The sequence below is a fragment of the Bombina bombina genome, chromosome 7, assembly GCF_027579735.1.
Source record: "Bombina bombina isolate aBomBom1 chromosome 7, aBomBom1.pri, whole genome shotgun sequence".
Classification (NCBI taxonomy): domain Eukaryota; kingdom Metazoa; phylum Chordata; class Amphibia; order Anura; family Bombinatoridae; genus Bombina; species Bombina bombina.
Window position 1 is genome coordinate 407,123,368 of NC_069505.1, and position 23,433 is coordinate 407,146,800.

A 23,433-nucleotide genomic window follows, 5' to 3' on the forward strand; every position below is an offset into this window, starting at 1 on the left:
TCATTCAAAAAATGTGGCATTAGCAATGCTTTGGATGGAACCGAAGATGATTTCTTAGCTGAAGATGAAGAAAGTGATGTTTGTGATCCCAGCTTCTTAAATTCTGACTCTAGCGATTCAGAGTTCTTGGGGTACACAGACTAGAAGAGTACTTTAAAGCTTAAAGTCTCTCTTCATTTGTTGATGACACTGATGATGGTTCTTTATTCCACTGTTGACTGTTCTATTATTCTGTTATAGTTTATTAAATAGTTTACTTCACCATTTGATTCAGAATACTTTTTTTCTTGTTTTCCTCCTCTAAAAACTAGGTATGTCTTATGGTCAGGTGCGTCTTATAGTGCGAAAAATACGGTACATTGATCAGACAATATTAAAACAAAAACTGAGCATGTCGCTGATGAGAGACTATGAGGCTGCTTTCAACTATGACAGGGGGTGTTTTGAATTATATACAGGATCAAAAATAAATTGAAAAGAACCACTGATTTTTCTTGTAGTAACAGTATATAAACGGCAGTGCAAATTATTGGGGTGTAGATTTTATTTAGGATCAGAAAGCATTTGACTCAGATCTTTCACTCCTCACATTCAGTTCTTGGCTAAAGCCTGCCGCTTCCACCTTAAAAACATCTCTAAAATTAGACATTTTTACACAAGACACAACTAAGATTTTATTCCACTCTCTCCTCCTTTCCCACCTCGATTACTGCACTCCATCCTCTCTGGTCTCCCCAGCTGCCGCATAGCTCCTTTACAATCCATAATGAATGCTTATGCCAGACTCATCTTCCTTACAAGTCGCTCTTCATCTGCTGCACCTCTCTGCCAATCCCTTCACTGGCTTCCTCTTGCCTCTAGGATCAAACACAAAATTCTCACTCTGACATACAAAGCCCTCAACTGCACTGCTCCCCCCCATATCTCAGACCTTGTCTCCAGATACTCTCCCTCCCGTCCCCTTTGCTCTGCTCACAACCTCCTACTCTCCTCCTCTCTTGTTACTTCCTTACACTCTCGCTTACAAGACTGGCTCCCATCTTGTGGAACTCTCTGCCTCGCTCCACAAGACTCTCCCCTAGTTTTAACAGCTTCAAGCGCTCCCTAAAGACTCTACTGTTCAGGGATGCATACAACCTACACTAACCTTACTTTATACCAGTTCCTCCCCACCATCGCTATCCCCTGAACCCCTTTAGCATGTAAGCCTAAGAGTCCAGCTGTTTGTAGATCACCTTCTTAAGAGCTGACTACAGCAGTGCGACTCTTGGCAGGGCCCTCTACCCGTCTGATCCCTATAAATGTTTCCTTGTATTCCGCATATGTTTATAGCGCTGCGGAATCTGTTGGCGCTCTACAAATAACCAATAATCTTAATAACAATAATAATTGAAAGGAACCGTTGTATATAATGGCAGTGGCAATGCTGTGTGTTGTTGAACACATCAAGGATAAAATGGACTGCTGATTTTACCTGTAGGAACAGTATATAGATTGCAGTGGACAGTTGTTGGAGATGAATGGTGTAGTTAATATAGAATGGAGGCTATATAGTTTTGTCACATCATGCCAGAGGAGTGTGCTCATGGTTTGTGTACTGTTTGCTGTGGGAGCTTATACCGGGCAGCCAGAGGAGTGTGCTCATGGTTTGTGTACTGTTTGCTGTGGGAGCTTATACCGGGCAGCCAGAGGAGTGTGCTCATGGTTTGTGTACTGTTTGCTGTGGGAGCTTATACCGGGCAGGAATATATAAACACTCACCAAGTGATGCACTAAAAGAGAATTTCCGATATAATTTAAAGGGATATCAAACCCAAAAATGTTCTGTGACTCAGAGCCTACACTTTTTAACAGAAAGTTTCCATTTTACTTTGATTATCACATTTTGTTCATTCCCATGGAACTCTTTGTTAAAGTGATACCTAAAAAGGAGCCTGGAGTACTAATATGGCAAGAAATAGTGCTTTTGCATATGGATAACATTCTAGCAAAACTGCTGTCTTATATAATGCTCCAGACATGTGCACGCTCCTGAGCTTATGCCCCTGCTTTAAAACTAAAGATACCAAGAGAATACAGGAAAAAACTTGATAATTGAAGTCAATTAGAAAGATTTTTTTTATTGCTAACTCTGAATCATGAAATAAAAATGTGAGGTTTGTGCACCTTTTGTAGTTCAGAGAAGTATGATTTGTATTAAAGCAAACTTTACATTAGTCTGAAGAAAGTTTAATAATTTTCTGTCCATTTCACTCATTTAAACGGCAGCTATTCAGGTAAATTGTAATGGGTTAGAATAAAAAGCCAAACATCATACATTGTTTTTTCTCATCAAAGGCTTAGGGGCCGATTTATCATGGCCTGAATTGGGCCAAAAAAACCTTTTTCCGCACGAGCCTTCAGGCTTGCCGGAAATAGGATTTAAGAAGCAGCGGTCTTAAGACCGCTGCCTCTTAACTCATACGCCTCCTCTGAGGCTGCGGTCTGCAATCCGCACGATCGTGTACAAACGGGTTGATTGACACCCCCTGCTAGCGGCCTATCTGCATGGGGCGGCATTCCACAAGCAGCTCACCAGAACTGCTTGTGCAATGTTAAATGCTGACATTGTATGCTGTCGGCATTCAGCGATGTCTGGTGGACATGATCCGCTGTCCGCCAGACATTGATAAATCGGCCCCTTAGCCTGAGCTGGGGACCCATGTTGGGCCCTAAGCACAGCATGTACCATTTATATACGTGGCTTCACTTTTACAAAGGTGCTAAGTTTACTTCATGGTGAAGAATCCTGCAAGTGTTTCAACCAAGTGAATTACTCGTAAAACAGTAAGAAGTATCGTTTTAAAAATAACTTTATTATTAAAAAGACAGCATATCAGTACCATTTAATTTAATATTAGTATGAAAACAAATATACAGTAACAAGATTATTGTTTTAACAATACAGCATGTATGAAGGCGTTAAAGAGCAGAGATATGATTATTTAATTGCTTCCCTCCCGGGCCCTTTGTCATTTTCTATAGCAAACGTTCAGACATTTGTAGCATTTTCTTTTTCCACTTAAAAGGTAATACATTATAGTTTAAATAGTATTTCACTACAGTTGTTTTTTTTGCTAATTCAAGCTTGTTTACCGTTTTGGTGATATGATTTCAAATAGAACCAAATAAAACTTACAAAAGTGCGTGAATAGATACAAAACAGAAACAGACACACATATACTTATGCTGCTCATTAAAAAATATAACTAGTAACTTTTTTTTATTCTGCTGACCGGTATCTACTTTGTGCTATTTTTTGACTTGCAATATTTAATTTTTTCAGCTCTTAATAGGATTGAAGCATGACATCTTTTATACGCAGATGCACTTTTGTACTGTACAAAAGTACACATTTCACTTCTTTTTCAGCAAAAATAATAAAAATAATACTACTATTTATAAGAAAGGACTTTTAGTTTCTTTTTTTTTTTTTTAAATCTTTCCTCACCCACTAAATTACACCAAAGTAGAGTCCTGTTTTTCAATGTAAATATACAGATGGTAATATCTTTAAATAGACTCTTTCTGTTTTTAGATACTTATAAAATTTCAGCAACTACATTTTTAAAGATGTATAAGTATGATGTAATTTATATTGAAGTTCTAGAGGGGCATAGCATTGATAGATAAAGTTTAATGAAGCATAACCTGTCCTGTCTATAACAGCTACTGACCTTTTATTTAAAAAAAATGTAGTTTGCCATATTTGTACAGTAAATAGTTAAAATGCATTTCTCTCTTTTTGTTAGGCTTCTATCTTGTCCCCACATCAGAATATATTCTACTTCACACAAGCTATTCTAGTGAAGTTTTCAGTTAGCATACTCCTATCTGCAGAATGTTATAAGGATAGTCGACTAGCTTGAGAATGGGGTGGGAGTCCTGACATGCTGTTTTATGGTTTTGCAGCATTGCAACGTTGTGAGGATGTGAATAAAGTCTTGCTATCAGTGATGTTCCTTCATCTAAAAATGCCACAGGGGAATCTCTCCTTTATGGCAACAAGAAGGCAAGACAAGGCTCCCATGGGATATAATAACTCAAATGTTATTAAGGGAGGGGGACATACTCATACAGATTGCAGAAAATGATGGCTTATTAAAAAATATATATAAAACTGGACTGGAAGTGATACATTAAACCAGGGCTCGACAAACCCAGGAGCCTGCAGATTGGTTGACCCCTGAATTAAACTTTATTGGTGTCTTCCATATCCCTTTAATATAAACTTGCAACAGTTTTGTTAAGAAGTCCAGTTGTACAGATTGCTATTATGGCGTTATCTATTCACACATTATGCTGAATTAATTAGCCATTTACTATATAAAATATGTTTACTACTAAAACAAAAAATGTGAACAAGCTATACCTTAGGATAAAGAGTTATTTTTTCTTTTTTTAGCACCAATTGTTAAAAAGCAGACAGTTAATCTGCCACAAGATGGCCAATAAAAATATTGGCTGTGATCTATAAAAAAGAAATATTTAGCAATGCAGCTATGAGAGAGTGACGTGCTTTCTACAAACCAAGATTCAAGTATTCACAAAGTACGTTAAAAAAGGGCATCATGCAAAAATGTTTGTAAACATCTTGCCTCACTATAATGTCTCTTCATTAAGCTTAATATTTATAATGCAAAGATCCAACAGAGTCCTTTCCCACCTATTGAGTGAAATAAGTCAAGAATAAATTGGTCGATATTGCTGCACATTCATTTCGTATTTCTACTTCCGAAAGTTACCAAGGTGCACACTGTTTCTGCCGAGTGTGCATCGAAATGTCGCTGGTTGAACTTCCCAGTATTTTACTGGGTTTCCAAATAGGCTGATACCACTGTAGAGAGACTTCTTTAATTTGGTTGCAGAAGGGCAGAAATCATTCACGTCTACTTTCGCAATATTATTTGAATGAAGAAATAGAACCTAGTAGGTAGAAATAAGAATTAACACTTTTGAAGAGTAAACATGAATTATTCACTCCATAAATTCTATTTTCTAGAAAAATTAAAGGACGATTAAACTTGACAAAATATAAAATGTTTTATTATTGCACGTAAAAGATTATTGCAATATAAATTTAATATTTATTTTGCTGCCCTTTGTTTTAAAATAGATCTAAAAATTGTGCTTGTTGCACTTTCTACCAGGGAGGTTTGGGTTAATACTTTTAGGCAATTTATGCGAGATCTGGTTTACTTAAACCTCCCCCCTAAGATTCTCAGCAGTCACATGTTTGTAAAAGGTGGATTATCAGTTTTGCATCAACAATCATGAAAGAGGCATTCTTTGCATTAGTTACTAAACCACCTTAAGGGAAGAGATAAGGGTCAGCTTCCCCAGTCTCTCTCAACTGCACACATGCAAACAGAGTTTGTGCTATATCTGAATATTAGCAGGGATTATTTTGTTCTGGGGACAGGTAAATCAGTAAAGTGAAAAAACATAAAACAATATACTAATCTGACAAAATAAAGCAGTTTTCATTGCAAAATTATTCTGCGATATGATGGTTCACAATCATGAATGCTGCTTATTCCGCGCAAACCTTCTGGCTCGCCAGAAACAGGATTTTAGAATCAGCGGTCTTAAGACCACCGCTCCTTTACTCGTGATTGCAATCATCCCTATCAGATATGATCGGTATAATTGACAATTATTGCTAGCGGCCGTTAGGCTGCAAATGTGCAGGGGGCGGCACTGCACAAGCAGTTCACCAGAAATGCTTGTGCAATGTTAAATGCTGACAGCGTATGCAGTCAGCATTTAGCAATGCAGGGTGGACATGATTCGCTATAGGGGTATGATAAATCTACCTCTAAGTATGTCATTAGTGGTGGCTGGATGGGACCTAACTCAATAGTAACATTAGTAGGTGCACCCAGCAATTAATGTACTGCACAGAGATCATTTAGGTAAGTAATGAAGGAGTTATTTTTGTTACAGCAAAATGACATCTGTGATATATAACCAGGATTAAAGCATTTAAATAGTAACTAATACTGCATCTTGCAATGATTGGTCCACATAAAAGCAGAACAGTTATCTGGAAAAGCATAAAAACATACGCAGATGATTTTGCTTTATATGTTGACTGTTTATTTCTTGCAACAAAGGATTTCTTGACCTACCTGTAGGTATTTTAAGTCAGGAATACCAGCTGGGACTCTCTTCAACTTATTGTTCTCTAAATGAATTTCTCTTATGTTTGGGATGTTAGAAAGAGTTCCATTTTCAACTTCCTTTATTTTGTTATGTCCTAAACCAAGTCTAAAAAAAACACAAAATGTAAAGTTTTCCCAGTAGTTCAAGTCTGCACTATACAGCACAATCAGAGTACGTATTTATAGGCATTTAATATTTTTCTTGAACTAAACACTTTTGAATGTATTTTTAAAGTATTATTTTTGCCTTTGCATTGCATCTGTAATGTTTGTGCCAACTGTAATACAAATGATAATACCTCTGAAGATCTTTGTAGCGTATAAAGTCCTCGAGTTCTACAGCTGAAATTTTGTTGTGATCTAGATGCAGCTCATAAATAGAAGAAGGTAAACCTAGACCGAGGAGAACACACACAAAGAATACATATTAATGCTAACTTAATAATATCCGTATTTGTTATCTTTTTATTCCCTCTAATAAAAATAATATAGCAATCAAAACAATAAATAATATTTCTCTGCAATGTACTAAACTCATAAATTAACAAAGATGTGCTACTAGTTTATGATTCTCCATTAGGGCCTTAAAGGGATATGAATTACGGCATCAAAGGGATTCCGACAGAACATTTTAAAAAAGTTCCCAATTTGCTTCTATTATCAAATTTTCTTCGTTCCCATGATATTCTCTGTTAAAGAGATACCTAGGTAGCATCTGGAACACTACATTACAGGAAATAGTGCTGCCATCTAGTGCTCTTGCTAATGGATAACATTAGTACTACATTACAGGAAATAGGGCTGCCCTCTAATGCTCTTGCTAATGTATAACATTAGTACTACATGACAGGAAATAGTGCTGCCATCTAGTGCTCTTGCTAATGTATAACATTAGTACTACATTACAGGAAATAGGGCTGCCCTCTAGTGCTCTTGCTAATGTATAACATTATTACTACATGACAGGAAATAGTGCTGCCATCTAGTGCTCTTGCTAATGTATAACATTAGTACTACATGACAGGAAGTAGTGCTGCCATCTGGTGCTCTTGCTATTGTATAACATTAGTACTACATGATAGGAAATAGTGCTGCCATCTAGTGCTCTTGCTAATGTATAACATTAGTACTACATGACAGGAAATAGTGCTGCCATATAGTGCTCTAGCTAATGTATAACATTATTACTACATGACAGGAAATAGTGCTGCCATCTAGTGCTCTTGCTAATGTATAACATTAGTACTACATGACAGGATGTAGTGCTGCCATCTGGTGCTCTTGCTATTGTATAACATTAGTACTACATGATAGGAAATAGTGCTGCCATCTAGTGCTCTTGCTAATGTATAACATTAGTACTACATGACAGGAAATAGTGCTGCCATATAGTGCTCTAGCTAATGTATAACATTAGTACTACATGACAGGAAATAGTGCTGCCATCTAGTGCTCTTGCTAATGTATAATATTAGTACTACATGACAGGAAATAGTGCTACCATCTAGTGATCTTGCTAATGTATAACATTAGCACTACCTGACAGGAAATAGTGCTGCCATCTAGTGCTCTTGCTAATGTATAACATTAGTACTACATGACAGGAAATAGTGCTGCCATCTTGTGCTCTTGCTAATGTATAATATTAGTACTACATGACAGGAAATAGTGCTGCCATCTAGTGATCTTGCTAATGTATAACATTAGCACTACCTGACAGGAAATAGTGCTGCCATCTAGTGCTCTTGCTAATGTATAACATTAGTACTACATGACACAAAATAGTGCTGCCATCTAGTGCTCTTGCTAATGGATAACATTAGTACTACATGACATGAAATAGTGCTGCCCTCTAGTGCTCTTGCTAATGGATAACATTAGTACTACATGACAGGAAATAGTGCTGCCATCTAGTGCTCTTGCTAATGTATAACATTAGTACTACATGACAGGAAATAGTGCTGCCATCTAGTGCTCTTGCTAATCTATAACATTAGTACTACATGACAGGAAATAGTGCTGCCATCTAGTGCTCTTGCTATTGTATAACATTAGTACTACATGACAGGAAATAGTGCTGCCATCTAGTGTTATTGCTAATGTATAACATTAGTACTACATGACAGGAAATAGTGCTGCCATCTAGTGCTCTTGCTAATGTATAACATTAGTACTACATGACAGGAAATAGTGCTGCCATCTAGTGCTCTTGCTAATGTATAACATTAGTACTACATGACAGGAAATAGTGCTGCCATCTAGTGCTCTTGCTAATGTATAACATTAGTACTACATGACAGGAAATAGTGCTGCCATCTAGTGCTCTTGCTAATGTATAACATTAGTACTACATGACAGGAAATAGTGCTGCCCTCTAGTGCTCTTGCTAATGTATAACAGTAGTACTACATGACAGGAAATAGTGCTGCCATCTAGTGCTCTTGCTAATGTATAACATTAGTACTACATGACAGAAAATAGTGCTGCCATCTAGTGCTCTTGCTAATGTATAACATTAGTACTACATGACAAGAAATAGTGCTGCCCTCTAGTGCTCTTGCTGATGTATAACATTAGTACTACATGACAGGAAATAGTGCTGCCATCTAGTGCTCTTGCTAATGTATAACATTAGTACTACATGACAGGAAATAGTGCTGCCATCTAGTGCTCTTGCTAATGTATAACATTAGTACTACATGACAGAAAATAGTGCTGCCATCTAGTGCTCTTGTTAATGTATAACATTAGTACTACATGACAGAAAATAGTGCTGCCATCTAGTGCTCTTGCTAATGTATAACATTAGTACTACATGACAGGAAATAGTGCTGCCCTCTAGTGCTCTTGCATATGGATAACATTAGTACTACGTGACAGGAAGTAGTGCTGCCCTCTAGTGCTCTTGCTAATGTATAACATTAGTACTACATGACAGGAAATAGTGCTGCCATCTAGTGCTCTTGCTAATGTATAATATTAGTACTACATGACAGGAAATAGTGCTGCCATCTAGTGCTCTTGCTAATGGATGACATTCCTGCAAAACTGCTGCCATATAGTGCTCCAGAAATGGCCCGGCTCTTAAGCTTACTTCCCTGCTTTTCAACAAAAGATACCAAGAGAATGAAGAAAAATTCATAACAGAAGTAAATTAGAAAGTTATTTAAAATTGCTGCTCTATCTGAATTATGAAATAAAATATTTGGGTTTCATATCCCTTTAATATGGTTTAAATGTAAAACTGATACAATTTGCTACACAATTATATTATAAAATATTGATACAGAGTGTGAAATGTTTGTCATTGTTAATTAGAAATAGCATGACTCAAATTGTTCATATATTTTTATTTAAAGGGACGCTAAACTCAATTTTTTTCTTTCATGATTCAGATAGAGCAGCAATTTTAAGCAACTTTCTAATTTTACTCCTATTATCAATTTGTCTTCGTTCTCTTGCTATCTTTACTTAAAAAGCAGGAATGTAAAGCTTAGGAGACGGCCCATTTTAGGTTCAGCACCCTGGATAGCGCTTGCTTATTCGTGGCTACTTTTAGCCACCAATAAGCAAGCAGAACCCGGTTCTGAACCAAAAATGGTGCAGCTCCTAAGCTTTACAATCCTGCTTTTTAAGTAAAGATAGCAAGAGAACAAATAAAAAATAAAAAATATTATAATAGGAGTACATAAGAAGTTGCTTAAAATTGCTGCCCTATCTGAATCATTAAAGAAAAAAATTGGGTTTAGTGTCCCTTTAACAGTACAACAGAAGACGTGCAGTGTCTTAAATATGTGGAAGGTTACAAGACAAAATGTTGCAAATCCCTTTTATAGCCATTTACGTCAGTGGCTTGGCTTTGAGCTTGGTGCAGACGTTTACAAACCTTTAGGGATAGAGGTAAGTTTGGCCTCTGCAATCCTTACGTGGAACACGGTCAACCCCTCAAATGCTCCAGGTTCAATGCCTTCATTTTCAAGGGGATTTGCACTCATTTCTGTTAAATGAATTATTAATATCAATATTACCATTATTGTTATAGTTTGTTGTATTAGTAACATAAATAATATTCTTTATGGTTGTACACTTGTTTGGTTAAAGCATGCAACTCAAATTGATGTTTTTTAGATGTTTCTAAATAATCAAATTGGCACCTTAGTACCTACCTAAAACATGTAAGTCGCGCATGCCTTTAAAAGCATCCTTTTGTACTTTCTTTACTTTGTTGTCATGAATTCTTAGTTCTGCTAAGGACTTGGGGAGATTGGCTGGGATCTCTGTGAGCTGGTTATGTGAAAAGTACAACCTTCGTAATTTCTTTGTAGACTGGAAGGCTTTAGGATGGACTTTGTACAGCTTATTGTTGTTTAGAAACAATGCCTGAATATAGAACATTTATATTATTAGCGTAGTTTAACAAAAGTGTATTCACACAAATGCCTACACATGAACTCACATGTACTTATACATACACATGAACTCACATGTACTTATACATACACATGAACTCACATGTACTTATACATACACATGTACTCACAGGTACTTATACATACACATGTACTTTTACATACACATGAACTCACATGTACTTATACATACACATGTACTCACAGGTACTTATACATACACATGTACTCACAGGTACTTATACATACACATGTACTCACATGTACTTATACATACACATGTACTCACATGTACTTATACATACGCATGAACTCACATGTACTTATACATACACATGTACTCACAGGTACTTATAAATACACATGTACTCACATGTACTTATACATACACATGTACTCACAGGTACGTATACATACACATGTACTCACAGGTACTTATACATACACATGAACTCACATGCACTTATACATACACATGTACTCACATGTACTTATACATACACATGTACTCACAGGTACTTATACATACACATGTACTTGTACATACACATGTACTTATACATACACATGAACTCACATGTACGCATACATACACATTTACTCACATGTACGCATACATACACATGAACTTATACATACACATGTACTCACATGTACTTATACATACACATGTACTTATACATTCACATGTACTCACATGTACGCATACATACACATGAACTCACATGTACTTATGCATACACATGTACTCACATGTACTTATGCATACACATGAACTCACATGTACTTATGCATACACATGAACTCACATGCACTTATACATACACATGAACTCACATGAACTTATACATACACATGAACTCACATGTACTTATACATACACATGAACTCACATGTACTTATACATACACATGAACTCACATGTACTTATGCATACACATGAACTCACATGTACTTATACATACACATGTACTTATTCATACACATGAACTCACCTGTACTTATACATACACATGAACTCACATGTACTTATACATACACATGAACTCACCTGTACTTATACATACACATGTACTCACATGTACTTATACATACACATGTACTAGCATGTACTTATACATACACATGTACTTATACATACACATGAACTCACATGTACTTATACATACACATGAACTCACAGGTACTTATACATACACATGTACTCACATGTACTTATACATACACATGTACTTATACATACACATGAACTCACCTGTACTTATACATACACATATACTCACATGTACTTATACATACACATGTACTTATACATACACATGTACTCACATGTACTTATGCATACACATGGACTCACATGTACTTATACATACACATGAACTCACCTGTACTTATACATACACATATACTCACATGTACTTATACATACACATGTACTTATACATACACATGTACTCACATGTACTTATGCATACACATGGACTCACATGTACTTATACATACACATGTACTCACATGTACTTATGCATATACATGTACTCACATGTACTTATACATACACATGTACTCACATGTACTTATACATACACATATACTTATACATACATATGTACTCACATGTACTTATACATACACATGTACTTATACATGTACTCACCTGTACTTATACATACACATGGACTCAGATGTACTTATACATACACATGTACTCACATGTACTTATGCATACACATGTACTCACATGTACTTATACATACACATGTACTCACAGGTACTTATACATACACATGAACTCACATGTACTTATACATACACATGTACTTATACATACATATGTACTCACATGTACTTATACATACACATGTACTTATACATGTACTCACATGTACTTATACATACACATGGACTCACATGTACTTATGCATACACATGTACTCACATGTACTTATGCATACACATGTACTCACATGTACTTATACATACACATGTACTCACAGGTACTTATACATACACATTAACTCACATGTACTTATACATACACATGAACTCACATGTACTTATACATACACATGAACTCACATGTACTTATACATACACATGTACTCACATGTACTTATACATACACATGTACTCACATGTACTTATACATACACATGTACTTATACATACACATGTACTCACATGTACTTATACATACACATGTACTCACATGTACTTATACATACACATGTACTTATACATACACATGTACTTATACATGTACTCACATGTACTTATACATACACATGTACTCACATGTACTTATACATACACATGTACTTATACATACACATGTACTCACATGTACTTATACATACACATGTACTCACATGTACTTATACATACACATGCACTCACATGTACTTGTACTCACATGTACTTATACATATACGTGTACATACACATGTACTCACATGTACTTATACATACACATGTACTTATACATACACATGTACTCACATGTACTTATAATACACATGTACTCACATGTACTTATAATACACATGTACTCACATGTACTTATACATACACATGTACTCACATGTACTTATAATACACATGTACTCACATGTACTTATACATACACATGTACTCACATGTACTTATACATACACATGTACTCACATGTACTTATACATACAGATGTACTTATACATACACATATACTTGTACATACACATGTACTCACATGTACTTATACATACACATGTACTCACATGTACTTATACATACACATGTACTTATACATACACATGTACTCACATGTACTTATACATACACATGTACTCACATGTACTTATACATACACATGTACTTATACATACACATGTACTCATGCAAATGCATGTACTCATACATACACATGGACTCACATGTACTAAGTTATGCATACACATGTATTAATGCATAGACATGTACAGTCCTGGTCAAAAGTTTTGAGAATGACACAAATATTAATTTTTACAAAGTCTGCTGCCTCAGTTTTTTTTTATGGCAATTTGCATATACTCAAGAATTTTATGAAGAGTGATCATATCAATTGCAATTAATTGCAAAGTCCCTCTTTGCCATGAAAATGAACTTAATCCCCAAATAAAACAGAGGTTCCGCTGTTGTGAAGAAGGCTTCAGGGAGCCCAAGAAAGTCCAGCAAGCGCCAGGACCGTCTCCTAAAGTTGATTCAGTTGTGGGATCAGCGCACCACCAGTGCAGAGCTTGCTCAGGAATGGCAGCAGGCAGGGGTCAGTGCATCTGCAAGCACAGTGAGGCAAAGACTTTTGGAGGATGGCCTGGTGTCAAGAAGGGCAGCAAAGAAGTCACTTCTCTCCAGGAAAAACATCAGGGACAGATTGATATTCTGCAAAAGGTACAGGGATTGGACTGCTGAGGACTGGGGTAAAGTCATTTTCTCTGATGAATCCCCTTTCCGATTGTTTGGGGCATCTGGAAAAAACCTTGTCCAAAGAAGAAAAGGTGAGTGCTACTATCAGTCCTGTGTCAACAGTAAAGCATCCTGAGACCATTCATGTGTGGAGTTACTTCTTAGCCAAGGGAGTGGGCTCACTCACAATTTTGCCTAAGAACACAGCCATTAATAAAGAATGGTACAAAAACATCCTCCAAGAGCAACTTCTCCCAACCATCCACATATTCTAACAAACTCCAAGCATTAATTAAGCAAGAATGGGCTGCCATCAGTCAGGATGTGGCCCAGAAGTTGATTGACAGCATGCCAGGGCAAATTGCAGAGGCCTTGAAAAAGAAGGATCAACACTGCAAATATTGAATCTTTGCATAAACTTAATGTAATTGTCAATAAAAGCCTTTGACAGTTATGAAATGCTTGTAATTATACCTCAGTATACCATAGTAACATCTGACAAAAAGATCTAAAAACACTGAAGCAGCAGACTTTGTGAAATTAATATTTGTGTCATTCTCAAAACTTTTGGCCAGGACTGTACACACATGTACTCATGCATACGTATGTACTCTCATGTGCTCGTGCATATACATGTACTCACAGGTACTCATGCATACACATGTACTCACAGGTATTCATGCATACACGTGTACTCACAGGTATTCATGCATACACATGTACTCATGCATACACATGTGCTCGTGCACCATATGTACTCATGCATACACTTACTCACATGCACTCAGGCTATATAGGTTTACATTTTCAGTACATACATAAAGAGATGTGAGGCCTTGTAGATCCTTTTCCTTAATTTCTTTTATTTTGTTATTCTGTAGATCTAATAGACGGGTGTCAGGAGGGATTTTATTTGGTATGGAAGACAGACCTGTTGATTTTAAAAACAGTATTATTGTTGCAATTATTCAGGCTGACAGATGATACTGCATTGGTCTTGGGCTGAATAAAAACATTCTGTAATATCAGAAAATGAAATAATGTGATATAAACCTTAAACACAGCTGTTTAATATTGCCCCTTATTTCCCAGCAACATACTTTTGTTGTGACACGTGCTATACATAAAACTGTCTGAATACAGTAACATTCAAGGACTCAAGGTGATTCCATGGGGTCCATTTATTAATGTGCGGAAGGACATGATCCGATATAGAGTATCATGTCCGCCGCACATGGGTCGGAGGCAGCATCCGCTGCTTCATAAATAGACCCCCATAACTGTTTTACAGGGTATAACCATGTTGTGCCGGTATTCCAAGCTCTTAACAGATCACCATTTACAGCAGATGTGCAAAATCTGAGGAACGCCCGGGTTATGTGCCTATTTAGGGCTAGATTACGAGTGGTGTACTAACTAGTGCGCGGGAGCGATAAGTGTTTTATTGTGGGTCTTTGCACACGTCGGAAGTAGCGCACGTATTACAAGTTGAAAGTAAATACGTTTGGTTGAGCACAATTGAATTTAAAATGTGATGTCAGAGCTCTGGTTAACTGTTACGTGAGTCAACTTCCACAAAATACATCAAAAACACATCAAAAATACATTTAAAAGTACATTTACTCTCATAATATCACTATTTAATAAAAATTAAAAATTAAAAAAAGATATTGCCAAAAAAGTTAAAAGGGCTCAGGTGTTAGAACATAAAAAGGCTACAAAGGGCTTGAATATAGAGATATATAGATAGATACATACACATGCCTAAATATGTATGTGCATTGCAGCCCTTTGCAGTCAAGTATGCAATATACATATTTAATGAAGTGTTGAACATCCCAATGTTCTTCACATAGGGAAATATGTTCTAAGTATCACTTGGTTAAACGGGTGTTTTTTTTTTACACTTTTCACTCTCCATTGAAGTCTTTGTGGGAATATGTTAATGCATTTTCGATATTTGAAGTTCGGATTTTTGTGTGCATCGGGTTAGCGTTTGTGCGAAAACTTTTTACCTTTAATTTGTAATACGCACACTACCCAAGGCGCGCAAGAAAAGCTTACTTTTAGCGAAGTTAATTCGGGAGCGCTAAATATCGTGCCATTGGTAATGTAACAATTAAACTCTTCTCATTATTTCACCCTTCTGTATTTAATGCCTCAAACTAAATGTCAACCTAAATGTCTTGTCTAAAAGGCAGCTTATTGGGGATTTGTAATAGCAGTTAAAGGGACATGAAACCCAAAATATTTTTTTCATGATTTAGATAAAGCATACAAGTAAAAGTTTTTCTAATTGACTTTTATTATCACATTTTCTTCACTCTCTTGGTGTCCTTTGTTGATAAGCTAGATGGCAGCAGTGTTTGCTACAGTATAGTGCTCCAGATATATGCAGGCTACCTAACAAGGTATGCTCTTCAACAAAGAATACCAAGAAAACAAAGCAAAATTGATGACAAAAGTAATTTGGAAACTTTTATTTTCTTTTACAAGATATGCCGAGTCCACGGGTTTCATCCTTACTTGTGGGATTTATCCTCCTGCTAACAGGAAGATGCAAAGAGCACCACAGCAGAGCTGTTACATAGCCCCTCCCCTAACTCCTCCCCCCAGTCATTCTCTTTGCCTATGCTAGTAATAGGAAGGGTAAAGTGATAGTGGTGATAAAATGATAGTTTTATTTTCTTCAATCAAGATGTTTTTTATTTTAAATGGTACCGGTGAGTACTATTTGGCTCAGGGGGGATATGGAAGAAGATTTCCCCCTGAATTTGATGATTTTAGCAGCAGTTACTATGATCAATTATGGTTCCCACAGATCAGAAGGTAATATGGGAAAATTCTTCAGTGTGGAGAATAATCTCATGCAGCAAGCAGCATTTGAGGTATTTTTCAGCCCTTTTACTTCTGAGGAGATTTACTATATCAGAACTGGCTGATTGTGTTCCTCATAGTGGGAACAGGGTAAGCAGTAGTCCTATATGCAAAAGGGTGTTACTGTACTCCTGGGTGTTTGTTTTCTAATACTTATGCAACTTAAAGGCAGCATATAATTAAGGCACTGGGATATATTACTAATTTTTTATTATATATCTAAACAAAAGGATGGCTTATATTAAGGAACATATTTTAGGAAATGAAAGTATGTCTAAGGATGATTCTCAGTCTGAAGAGAATCAGGATATGCCATGTAATTTTCCTCAAGTGTCCAAACCTTTAACACCCACACAAGTGACACCTAGTACATCTAGTGCGTCTAATTCTTTTACTTTGCAAGATATGGCTGCAGTTATGTCAACTACTCTCACTGAGGTATTATCTAAACTGCCAGGTTTGCAGGGTAAACGCAGTAGGCCAGGTATTAACGTAAATACTGAACCCTCTGATGCTTTAGTAGCCATTTCCAATGTACCCTCACAATGCTCTGAATTGGGGGTTAGGGAATTATTGTCTGAGGGAGAAATTTCAGATTCAGGGAATATGTTACCTCAGACAGATACGGACTTAGCGTCCTTTAAATTTAAACTTGAACACCTTCGCCTGTTACTCAGGGAGGTCCTAGCGACTCTGGATGATTGTGAACCTATTACAATTCCTCCCGAAAAATTGTGTAAGATGGATAAATATCTAGAAGTTCCGACTTACACTGATGTTTTTACGGTTCCCAAAAGAATTTCGGAAATTTTTAGAAAGGAATGGGATAGACCAGGCATACCGTTCTCTCCCCCTCCTAATTTTAAGAAAATGTTTCCCATATCAGACTCCATTAAGGACTCTTGGCAAATGGTCCTTAAGGTGGAGGGAGCAATATCTACTCTAGCTAAGAGTACAACTGTACCTATTGAGGACAGTTGTGCTTTCAAAGACCCCATGGATAAAAAATTAGAGGGTCTTCTAAAGAAATTATTTATTAACCAGGGTTTCTTGTTACAACCTGCTGCCTGCATTGTTCCAGTAACTACGGCGGCGGCTTTCTTGTTTGACGCCCTTGAGGAGTCTCTGAAAGTAGAGACGCCCCTAGACAACATTTTGGACAGAATTAAAGCTCTCAAAGTAGCTAATTCTTTTATCACAGATGCTGTTGTTCAGATTACTAAATTAGCAGCAAAAAATGCAGGCTTTGCCATATTGGTGCGCAGAGCGCTATGGTTAAAATCGTGGTCTGCTGATGTATCATCAAAGTCTAACCTGTTAACTATTCCTTTCAAGGGTAAGACCCTGTTCGGCCCTGAATTGAAGGAAATCATTGCTGACATTACTGGAGGTAAAGGCCACGCCCTACCTCAAGACAAACCTCTTAGGATGAGGGGTAAACAAAATAATTTTTGTTCCTTTCAAAATTTCAGAGGAGTACCCTCTGCTTCCCCTTCCACCAATAAGCAGGAAGGAAATTTTGCTCAATCCAAGTCTGTCTGGAGACCTAATCAGACCTGGAATAAGGGTAAACAAGCCAAAAAGCCTGCTGCTGCTACCAAGACAGCAGGAAGGGGCAGCCCCCGATCCGGGACCGGATCTAGTAGGGGGCAGACTTTCTCTCTTTGCCCAGGCTTGGGCAAGGGATGTGCAGGATCCTGGGCATTAGAAATTGTGACCCAGGGGTATCAACTGGAATTCAAAAATTTTCCCCCAAGAGGGAGATTTCATTTCTTCACGTTTGTCTGTAGACCAGACAAAAAGAGAGGTGTTCTTACACTGTGTAAAAGACCTCTATTCCATGGAAGTAATTTGTCCAGTTCCAAAACTGGAACAGGGACAGGTTTTTTACTCAAATCTTTTCGTGGTTCCCAAAAAAGAGGGAACTTTCAGACCTATTTTGGATTTAAAGTGTCTAAACAAATTTCTCAGGGTCCCATCGTTCAAGATGGAGACTATACGAACAATCTTACCAATGATCCGGGAGGGTCAATACATGACCACCGTGGACCTAAAGGATGCGTACCTTCACATTCCTATCCACAAGGATCATCATCAGTTTCTAAGGTTTGCCTTTCTGGACAAGCATTATCAGTTTGTAGCCCTTCCCTTCGGGTTGGCCACAGCTCCCAGAATCTTCACAAAGGTGCTAGGGTCCCTTCTAGCGGTTCTCAGGCCGCGGGGCATAGCAGTGGTGCCCTATCTGGACGATATTTTGGTTCAGGCGTCAACTTATCATCTGACCAAATCTCACACGGACATCGTGTTGTCATTTCTAAGAACTCACAGTTGGAAAGTGAATATAGAAAAGAGTTCACTTCTACAAACAAGAGTTCCATTCTTGGGAACTCTGATAGACTCAGTAGACATGAAAATATTTCTGACGGAGGTCAGAAAATCAAAGATTCTAAATACTTGCCGAGCTCTTCAGTCCATTCCTCGGCCATCGGTGGCGCACTGTATGGAGGTCATTGGGTTAATGGTAGCAGCGATGGACATCGTTCCATTTGCTCGCTTTCATCTCAGGCCACTGCATCTGTGCATGTTCAGACAGTGGAATGGGGATTATGCAAATTTATCTCCTCAGATAAATCTGGATCAAGAGAACAGAGACTCTCTTCTTTGGTGGTTGTCACAGGATCATCTGTCCCAGGGAATGTGCTTCCGCAGACCATCATGGGTTAAAGTGACGGAGTCTCAGTTGCCAATCAATATTCTGGAACTGAGAGCAATATTCAATGCGTTTCAGGCGTGGCCTCAGTTGGCACTGACCAAGTTCATAAGATTCCAGTTGGACAATGTCACAACTGTAGCATATATCAATCATCAGGGGGGAACAAGAAGTTCTCTTGCGATGATAGAGGTATCAAAGGTAATCCGATGGGCAGAGATTCACTCTTGCCATCTATCAGCAATCTATATCCCAGAAGTAGAGAACTGGGAGGCGGATTTTCTAAGTCGTCAGACTTTTCATCCAGGGGAGTGGGAACTCCATCCGGAGGTGTTTGCATCGTTGATTCATCAATGGAGCACACCGGAATTGGATTTGATGGCATCTCGACAGAATGCCAAACTTCCACGCTACGGGTCCAGGTCAAAGGATCCCCAGGCTGTACTGATAGATGCTCTAGCAGTACCTTGGTCGTTCAACCTGGCTTATGTGTTTCCACCATTTCCTCTCCTGCCTTGTGTGATTGCAAGAATCAAACAGGAGAGAGCTTCAGTAATTCTAATAGCGCCTGCGTGGCCACGCAGGACTTGGTATGCGGATCTAGTGGACATGTCGTCTCTGCCACCATGGAAACTGCCATTGAGACATGACCTTCTCATTCAAGGTCCGTTCCAACATCCAAATCTAAATTCTCTGCAGCTGACTGCCTGGAGATTGAACACTTGAGCCTATCTAAGCGGGGTTTCTCTGAGTCGGTCATTTATACTCTGATTCAGGCTCGCAAGCCTGTCACTAGAAAGATTTACCATAAGATATGGCGTAAATATCTTTATTGGTGTGAATCCAAGGGTTACTCATGGAGTAAGATTAGGATTCCTAGGATCTTGTCCTTTCTCCAAGAAGGATTGGAAAAGGGATTATCTGCTAGTTCTTTAAAAGGACAAATTTCTGCTTTGTCAATTTTATTACACAAGCGTCTGGCGGATATCCCAGACATTCAGTCTTTTTGTCAGGCTTTAATCAGAATCAAGCCTGTGTTTCAACCTGTTGCTCCACCATGGAGTCTGAATTTAGCTCTTAATGTTCTTCAAGGGGTTCCATTTGAACCCATGCATTCCATAGATATTAAGCTGTTATCTTGGAAGGTTTTATTTTTAGTTGCTATCTCTTCTGCTCGAAGAGTTTCTGAGCTTTCTGCTTTACAATGTGATTCGCCTTATCTTATATTCCATTCTGATAAGGTGGTTTTGCATACTAAACCTGGATTCCTTCCTAAGGTTGTTTCAAATAAGAATATTAATCAGGAAATTGTTGTTCCTTCCTTGTGTCCTAATCCTTCTTCTTAGAAGGAACGTCTATTACATAACTTGGATGTGGTCCGTGCTTTGAAGTTTTACTTACAAGCGGCCAAGGATTTCAGACAAACATCCTCTCTTTTTGTTGCTTATTCTGGAAAGCGTAGGGGTCAAAAAGCTACGGCTACCTCTCTATTTTTGGCTGAAAAGCATCATCCGCCTAGCATATGAGACTGCTGGACAGCAGCCTCCTGAAAAAATTATGGCTCATTCTACTAGAGCTGTGGCTTCCACATGGGCAAAAATGATGCTTCTGTTGAACAGATTTGTAAGGCTGCGACTTGGTCCTCCCTTCATACTTTTTCCAAATTTTCTAAATTTGATACTTTTGCTTCTTCTGAGGCTATTTTTGGGAGAAAGGTTCTTCAAGCAGTGGTGCCTTCCGTTTAGGTTCCTGTCTTGTCCCTTCCTTTCATCCGTGTCCTAAAGCTTTGGTATTGGTATCCCACAAGTAAGGATGAAACCCGTGGACTCGGCATATCTTGTAAAAGAAAAGGAAATTTATGCTTACCTGATAAATTGATTTCTTTTACGATATGCCGAGTCCACGGCCCGCCCTGTCATTTTAAGACAGGATTTATTTTATTTTTAAAAACTTCAGTCACCTCTGCACCTTTTAGCTCTTCCTATACCTTTGGTCGAATGACTGGGGGGAGGAGTTATGGGAGGAGCTATGTAACAGCTCTGCTGTGGTGCTCTTTGCCACTTCCTGTTAGCAGGAGGATAAATCCCACAAGTAAGGATGAAACCCGTGGACTCGGCATATCGTAAAAAAAAAAAAATTATTATCAGATAAGCATAAATATCCTTTTTATTGTATGCTCTGTCTGAATCACAAAAGAAATTGTTTTGGGTTTCTTGACTGCCAGAGAAAATTACAACATTTTTCCCAACAGTGCATTACTGTACTGCTATAGTAAAAAATGAATGGGCTACATACCCATTACTTTCAATTTCAGATTCATTTTTGGGGTTACAAAATGTAAACGTGCTCCTTCCAAGTCTCATACCTGGGTTTGGACAGTTTTTGCATATTTTGTTTTGTGCTTAGAAGGTATCAGGAACACCATTTGGAATTAGATTGTTGCATGTCTGACCTCTATGCCCACATAAGAAACAGTAGTAATATAATTTGAAATAGCATCCAGTGCCTGCGCTTTAGAGCCTGGTACATTAATACAGTTATTTCAAGGGAGTTAATATTTCTCAAAAATTTTATTTTATTTAGACATTTTCTCATTATGTCATCTCTTAGCAAACGGCTTAACAAACCCAGGAACCAGGGAGCCACCGGCTCCTAGAATTTTACCCCTTGCAACTTTTTGGTTTTTCTCTATATATCTATACACACATACCATTGTGTTGCTTCTAAATATTATTACTGGCTTAGCATCTAGTTTAGCTCCATCATAATGAGGGTGTAGATTAATCTCTTGTTAATAGACAGAATACTCTCATTTTTATATTATTACCAAGGTCGGAACACTGAACCACTCTTAGGTAACACTGGCATCCGAACGGGCAAGTTGGAAACATATCAAACGGTGGTGGAGTAGGTCGAAGAGGAACTTCCCTTTCAAATGGGAATAGTGAGTTGTTGTTATCATCATCTTCATCGTCATCATCTTCCATATCTTTCAGCATGAGGTCACTGAGAGCCATATACTTTGGAGGTAATACAAATGGTTTAGCAGAGCACAGAGCCAGGAAGTAGAAAAGCACATATTCCTTCATGTTGTCGTCTCAGAAAAGAAATCCTAGGGGGACAAAACGGAAAAAGTGTTAGCTATAGAAGAGCCAGTGCCTAGAAATCACACTTACATGGACAGAGAATCTGCGGCGAAATAAGGGAATTTATACATAAAGTGACTTTTAAAGCAGTTTAATTTTTTATAACAAATAACCCTAAATTTCAGTTCTGCATTGTACTTAGCATTATGTTTTGCATGCAAAGTCGATTAATGATGCAGTATGCATATCTGTGGCACCATATATATATGTGTGACCCTTCACTAAGATCTGAATGGTCAATTAAAGGGACAGTCTACACCTGAATATTTATTGTTTAAAAAGATAGCTAATCCCTTTATTACCCATTCCTCAATTTTGCATAACCAACAGTTATATCAATATACTTTTTACCTCTGTGATTACCTTGTATCTAAGCCTCTTCTGACAGATCCCTTATCTCAGTTCTTTTGACAGACTTGCATTTTAGCCAATCAGTGCTGACTCCTAGGTAACTCCACGGGTGTGAGGACAATGGCACACATGAACAAATGACAAAATGCATTCAGATAAGAGGCGGCCTTCAAGGGCTAAGAAATTAGCATATGAGCCTTCTAGGTTTAACTTTAAGCTAAGAATACCAAGAGAACAAAGAAAAATTGATGATAAAAGTAAGTTGGAAAGTTGTTTAAAATCACATACCATATATGAATCATGAAAGTTTATTTTTG

General features: G+C 37.6%; 1 protein-coding gene across 2 annotated transcripts in view; it reads right to left on the reverse strand.

The window, feature by feature from the left end:
• Positions 1-2,834: 2,834 nt before the first annotated feature.
• Positions 2,835-23,433, reverse strand: part of ASPN (asporin) — a 32,845-nt gene continuing 12,246 nt past the window's right edge. The window contains exons 1-8 of one of the 2 annotated variants that reach the window (XM_053721188.1): positions 23,129-23,262; positions 22,447-22,731; positions 14,851-14,963; positions 10,370-10,583; positions 10,090-10,200; positions 6,503-6,596; positions 6,171-6,309; positions 2,835-4,965 (exon numbers count right to left, since the gene is read on the reverse strand). In XM_053721188.1, the coding sequence (XP_053577163.1) occupies positions 4,768-4,965; positions 6,171-6,309; positions 6,503-6,596; positions 10,090-10,200; positions 10,370-10,583; positions 14,851-14,963; positions 22,447-22,708 (1,131 nt within the window). In that variant the 5' untranslated portion in view covers positions 22,709-22,731; positions 23,129-23,262 and the 3' untranslated portion in view covers positions 2,835-4,767. Of the gene's footprint in view, positions 4,966-6,170; positions 6,310-6,502; positions 6,597-10,089; positions 10,201-10,369; positions 10,584-14,850; positions 14,964-22,446; positions 22,732-23,128; positions 23,263-23,433 lie in introns of those variants that run through there. The other variant, XM_053721187.1, reaches the window with a different exon arrangement.